General features: G+C 34.2%; 1 protein-coding gene across 1 annotated transcript; it reads right to left on the bottom strand.

The window, feature by feature from the left end:
* LOC140780276 (CASP-like protein 4A2) lies at positions 1-3423 on the bottom strand. The gene is made up of 3 exons (XM_073125704.1): positions 2908-3423; positions 2660-2795; positions 1-290 (listed from the first exon to the last, which is right to left on the bottom strand). Exons 1-3 carry the CDS (start codon positions 3330-3332, stop codon positions 93-95), a joined length of 759 nt encoding a protein of 252 aa, XP_072981805.1. The 5' UTR covers positions 3333-3423; the 3' UTR covers positions 1-92.
* Between the last annotated feature and the right edge of the window lie 3075 nt (positions 3424-6498).

Here is a 6498-nt window from a genome sequence, read left to right on the forward strand (position 1 = left end):
TTGAAATGAGCGCCGGCACTGACGTGAGCTTTTTTATTGTATCAGTTACAACAGTTGTACAGATAATAAGATAGATTTACAAACTTTATTATTCACAGTGATAAGTTTGGGCTGAAGAGATTGTATGCAGAGATGAGAGAGCTGAGAGCAAAAGCCAAGAATGCCAAGAAAGACATGGCGATAGAGCCATTCGCCATTCTAGGAAAGGGATCATTTCCCCAGTTGGTGATCCAGTCACTAGTCCGAGCTGTTGCAGAAGATGATGCGGAGATCATGAGGTATGCAAAAGCCTGCAACCATGAAAGGAAATTGCATTAAAAAAATGTAACAATTTGGTGTTGACATCCTTCAGGAAGGGCTTCAAATACAACTAATCGACAGGGGTAAAATCTTCTGATCTTACAGAAAGCTTGGTTTACGAACAGGTGAAGAAAACTAGATCCTTCTGTAAAACTACACTTGTTTCAGTGTGTATAGTTCTCATAATTTCTCAGAAGAAGCAAATACCCATTCCACTTCATGAAGCTTCCACTATCCTCGCCTTTTCCAAATAGCATTAATTGGCTCACAGCTAGAGCACAACACAAAAACAAGGAGGTTCCAAAGGAATTGATAAATTTTGAAAGATCAGCTATCAACCTAACATCAACACTCCAGAATTAATTCCATGTTACTGTCCTGAACAAAATAAAACAATTAAGGATCTTTTCATAAAACGTACAGATCAGTTGGAAATGGAGAGTAATCTACATTATTGATTGCAGTTTAGGCTCAAACCAATAAGTAACGTCCCCTAAAATAACATAGGTAAAGGAGAAAAATTATATGAGATGACTTTTTATTTAGGGGTCTAATCTTCTTCTCCAAGGAAAAGACAAATAGCAAGATCAAGTTCAAAAGACAATGCTTTTGGTAGACAATTTTTTTACACAGCAAACCATAAAAAATCCTGGATCTGAAACTAGCTTATATATAATATTGTTAGTTGCATATTTCCAGCAAACATCTCAAATTTGAGAAGACTCTTAAAGAATGTAAATTTTTAGGATTGGTTCTCAGATATGTTAACCCTCTTGTAATAGTCAGAAACAGTTGCAATATGTTATGAACCTACTTGGAGGACAAGCCCAATCACATTGGGCTACGGTGACGAGAGTGTGATCAGAGGTTTTTACATCCAACCCCTAGCTATTTATCCATTTATTCTTATCATTATATTTGCTTATTAGTTCGCTTTTGCGATTTAGACCCTATGTTAGAAGCATTGCCTTTTTCTGTCACTTGCCTACTAGGTTGGCCAGACCCAAGCTATTTAAGGTGGGTCGATCGAGTCGAGTTAGGTATCCACTAAACATACTTGTGGTGTGCACCTAATTGTAATCGGTTAGGTCTCTAACCTGATCTTTTAATTGATGCATTAGGATTGGTTTGAGTCAGTTGGACCTAAGCTAGCCTAGCTAGGCTGACCAAGTCAATTAGGAAGGCACTATATGACATGTGGTGCACCCTTATTGAGAATTATCTTGGATTATTGAATTATTTTCACAAGATTGTCTTTTTCCTCCTTATTCGACTATCTCCAAGCCTTGGCCGACCTAGCCTTCATATAGGACCGACCACTGCCGCTTACCTCTTCATTTGACTACCACCACCACCACCCCCCTTCACCCTAAGTAACAATCCATCTTCTTCCCCTTCACCTATCTACCAACTACCATTACTTTCACCATCACCATCGCCCACTTCTATACCGCATACCCTAAGCATCACCACCGCCCCTACTTCGACCACCCTTTCACAATCCACCCTAATAGATTTGTTCCTCCATCACAAATCTATCAAAACTCAAAACCACACGTCCGTCTAACTGTTGAATCTCAAGTTACCTCTTAATCTTGACAATCCGTGATAACCCAAGCATTCTCTACTAGTTAGAATCCAATTCTATCTGCAAATTTAGAACTCGCAATGATCGTCGGGTTAGGAAGACGTTCTTAACACAATACTCACCAAATTAACATCTATAAAGCACAGATCTAGACATGAGATGCAAATCCATTGATATGGCAAATCATGAAAAATAAGGAACATAGCTCATTCATGTGTATATTTATGTCCCTTCCTTCTCCGACAAGTTTATCCCTCCTATCTTGTATTTGTAACTGAGTTCCATACTTTCCTTAGAAGCATGAACAGCACCATCATCGGAAACACTAGAAGTATTGCTTCCAAGATCATCATTGGAGATGGTTATGACACTGATGGGGATAGTGGTTGCATTAGATGTAGCCAACTCCATCACTGGTTCTTATAATTTGAGTTATTAAAGTTGGAAGCTATTCGAATGAATTTATATCTTCTTCCAAACAACAAAATAAAATAAAATTTAGTTCAATTCTTTTTATTTATTCCAAGCCATGGAATCCTCTTTGAACCGAGGTCAGTCAACTTCTTTCAAACTGAAGTCAAATAATCTATTCGGATTTCGTTTCAAAAAGTGTAATAAGTATTTCTTATACTTCTAGATAACGAAGTTTGCAACTTAAAAACTAACTCGAATTTACGAGCTAAAGCTGTTTTCCCAACTCCGATCTATTCATCAAGCATCTGGACGAAGCTTTCCAAAGATTACCCCTAAAAAGAAGGAAATGAAATCTACCTGATCCATGGTGAAGTCGAAGTAGTCCCCGATCGGACGGCTAATTATATGCTTCCCCTTCCTTATGTGATGCACTTGCGCGTACAGCTGAAACAACGAGTAGATGAACCCAATCACATTCACGGCCATGGAATACCTGTCCCGAATCAAACGTCCCAAAATCAGCTCAAAAATACAAAATCAAACAAATCGGATCACCACAACCGTCCGATCCAACAACCAAAACCCTAGGGAGAGAGAGAGAGTACCGAAATTGGCTGTACTTGTCATAGGAATCAAGCGCCCATCCCTTGCGCTTATCGGCCGCGAGGACGGAGAAGGCAACAAGGCAGAGCACCGCCGCGGCCATCCGGGCCGCCACCGCCGCGTTCCTCACCGCCGCGTCGCGGTGGCGGCGCCGCACAATTCCATTGACGACGCGAGACTGCGGCGGCGGGTCGCCGCCTCCTCCTCTTCCTCCGCCGCTCCAGGAGAACCAGCGGCCGCCGTCCGCTGGAGGCGGCGTGTGGTTGCGGTTTGCATGAGCCTCGGGAGAAATCGGCGGAAGGGAGGGTATAGGAGGAAGAGGCGGCGCCGATTTATCCGGCTTGTTGTGCGGCGGCAGCGGAATAGGGACCGGGTTCGACGGGGCGTCGGGGAGGGGGGATCGGAGCGGTGAACTCATCAACTCCATTATTCTTTTGGTGTTCTCCTCTTCGTCCTTTGGACGACAAGTGAGGTTTTCCTTTTGTTTTCTTGGTAGTTGTCCGTTTTGCAATTTCCCACCGTGCGCTTTAATGGTATTAGGGAATGTTATGTATATTTTGGTTTTTAATAATTATATATAAATATTAATAAACTAATATTTTATAAAATTAAAATATATTTAAATTATATTACATTGCATATTTATCTCACTATTAATGTCCCTAATATTATATTCAAATATTACATATCTATCTCCCTAATATTATATTGTTGACATTACATTCAAATATTGTATATGTAATAACTTAGCCTAGCATTACATATGCAATGCTCTAGTTTAATATTTTTTAAGTAACACTCTAGCTTAGCATTGCATATGTAACGCCCTAGCCTAGTATTACATACATAACTCCAAGCATTACATACATTAAAATATATTAATTTATTTATCATCTATTCTATCAATCTGCTTTAAATCAAATTAAATAATATTTTAGTAATTTTTTGTTTTTACTTTATATCACATTAAATATAATCATTACAATCTTATTTCAAAATACAATAAAACATAACAATATTTATTTTTAAAATAATACTATTTTTTAATTAGAAGAAATTAGATATTTTTATTTCTATTCCACTTTATTCATAATGTGAACGAGTAATAAGAGTAAAACAGTCTTGGTATCTATTTTTTTTTTTTTTGAGAGAGAGAGAAATGACCTCTGAGTGTCTAAATTTAGTTATGTGATAGTCGTGTGATATTTTTATAACAGAAAATAAATCCAACAGCCAACTAATGAAACTTATATTTTAGCAATTAAATATAGTTTAGGGGGGCTGAAATGTAACACAAAATAAATAAAAGTATATAATTAAAAAATAGTTGAGAAGTCTAGGTATATTCTCGATTACCGTCAAAAAAGTTACATATTGTGGTGATTCACCTAATCACCTTATAATCTAATGTATTCTTCATCTATCCAATAACAACCACATAAAGTTGGGATCTTACCAACTTATGATGAGGTCTATAGGAATTCCATCATAAGCATTGGGGATGATTTGTAGTTAAGACATATTCGTTTCTTAAAAGAGTTGGACTATATCTAACTTATAACTAGAAAGGATTACATTAAATTATTATACGTAGATAGAAAATAGTCAATCTTTTGTCATATTTTGAATCTTTAGATAAGTAGTTTGATGAACTCCCTTTTCAAAGGGAACTTCTTGAAGGTAAGAGTGATATTTTTTATAGATTGATTGGCATTTTGAAACATAGTGAAAATTGTTAATTACATACTAAGCAATTTGAAAATTTAAAGGCAAAAAAAGTTCACGAATCATAATTCCATGCATTGTAAATATTTGATACTTAGCGTGATTTACAAGTTTGTACCTTTTTGTTTACTGTATTATTGCATGTTAGGCTTCAAACAACTTTCTATTCTTCTGATACCTTAAAATCTTAAATTCCTTTATAAGTTTACTAATGCAAATAGGCATTAATTGTAAATCTAATGGGGCCTCTTTAAATTGGTTATTATGCTTTATGAGTTGTTTTCGCTTTTCCTTTTTTTTAACTTTTTCTTTAATTAATTCACAAGGAAGAATAAAATAAAAAAAAAGTTAAAGCTAAAGTGCATGCTCTTCTTTCATATTGGAAAAGGTCCTTCTTTTGCTAATTATCTACTTTTGCCTCATTTTTAAACTATAAGCCCTTATCTAATTCCTTAATAATGCTTCATGATATATTCTTGCATGTATAAACCACATTGCAATAGTGGAGCTTTACTGGTTATAATAATTCCCTCTTTGGCTATTTACAATTATCTAATTTACTTAACCATATTAATTTGCATACCTACTCAAACTACCTACAGATACTCTTATGATTCTAGTAGAAAACTGTCGAAAAATAAAATTTGTTAACCTATAATTATTTTGTTATTTTTTAAATATGTAACACCAAATTGTGCAGCTATTTGCAACTTCATTATATTTTATTTTTTGATCGATAATAATGAGCTCTAGTTTACACCGCATATAAAGATTATATGTGCTCCAAATGAAATCGCTTTCAAAAATCTGATCTTGCTAATTAAAAGCAAAAACTATAATTAATTTGCAAAAAAAAACCCCAAGTTGTGCCTTATTTGAAAATTTCCAAATATATTATATTTTTTATTATTATTAAAATGCTCCTCTCACTTTTGTTTTCCTTACCAAAAAAATTACTATCTTAAAAATAATGTAGTTAAACAAGAATGCAATTAAAATAATTATTCGGAGATGTTTCTCCCCAAAATGCATAAGCAAATGAATAAATTTATTGCCACTTTAATGCATATCTAAACTAAGGATGAAACATTGTTGTAATTGTAATAATCACCGCCAAATACAAGTGCCCCTCACGTGGGTGAAACCCACGTAATTTTCACGTGACCCATTGATCAAGATTTCAACATAATAAGCAGAAAACTAACCCACATTTTCACAAATGATACAAGCAAAAAGAAACCCATAATACTATAAGTCACAACAAGTGTCAAAACACATATTTATAGACAGATGCAATTGTCCACACAAGTGTTACAAGTCATCTAGCTTAATTTATAAATATAAATAAATAAATAAGAGAAATGAACAATTCTTTTGCCAGCTCCTTCACAAATTCCAAATCATCTACTAATCTGAAAATATTTTCACCAAAAGGTGACGAGTATAAAGCCTAGTAAATAATCACTTCTAAAATCTTAAAAGTAGTGTAAATAATAATACAATAGTAGGCAAATATGAATATGCACGTCATGATCAAAAGCAATAAATATTAAAATAGAATAATATAAATTATATATATATATATATATTTTAGTAAATAATATAAAAAGAACTTTAATCAAATTCAAATAATAAATGCTAAAATGTAGAACTAAATTAAGTGTATCTATTCATCTTTCTACACAAATATAGATATGATAATTTGCTTTAAATTTTTTATTATTCTTCCGCCATCCTAATATTCTTTCTTTCTAATCTAATAAGCTAAGCTTTCCAATCTAATGTAATAGGTAAGGAGTTTTTTTATTAGCTAAATTATTATTAATTAGAAAGGAGGTTTTTATTATGAAAATAAAATAGCTTATTAT

This window comes from Typha latifolia, chromosome 1, assembly GCF_019914945.1.
Source record: "Typha latifolia isolate L0001 chromosome 1, TyphaL0001v2, whole genome shotgun sequence".
Classification (NCBI taxonomy): Eukaryota; Viridiplantae; Streptophyta; class Magnoliopsida; order Poales; family Typhaceae; genus Typha; species Typha latifolia.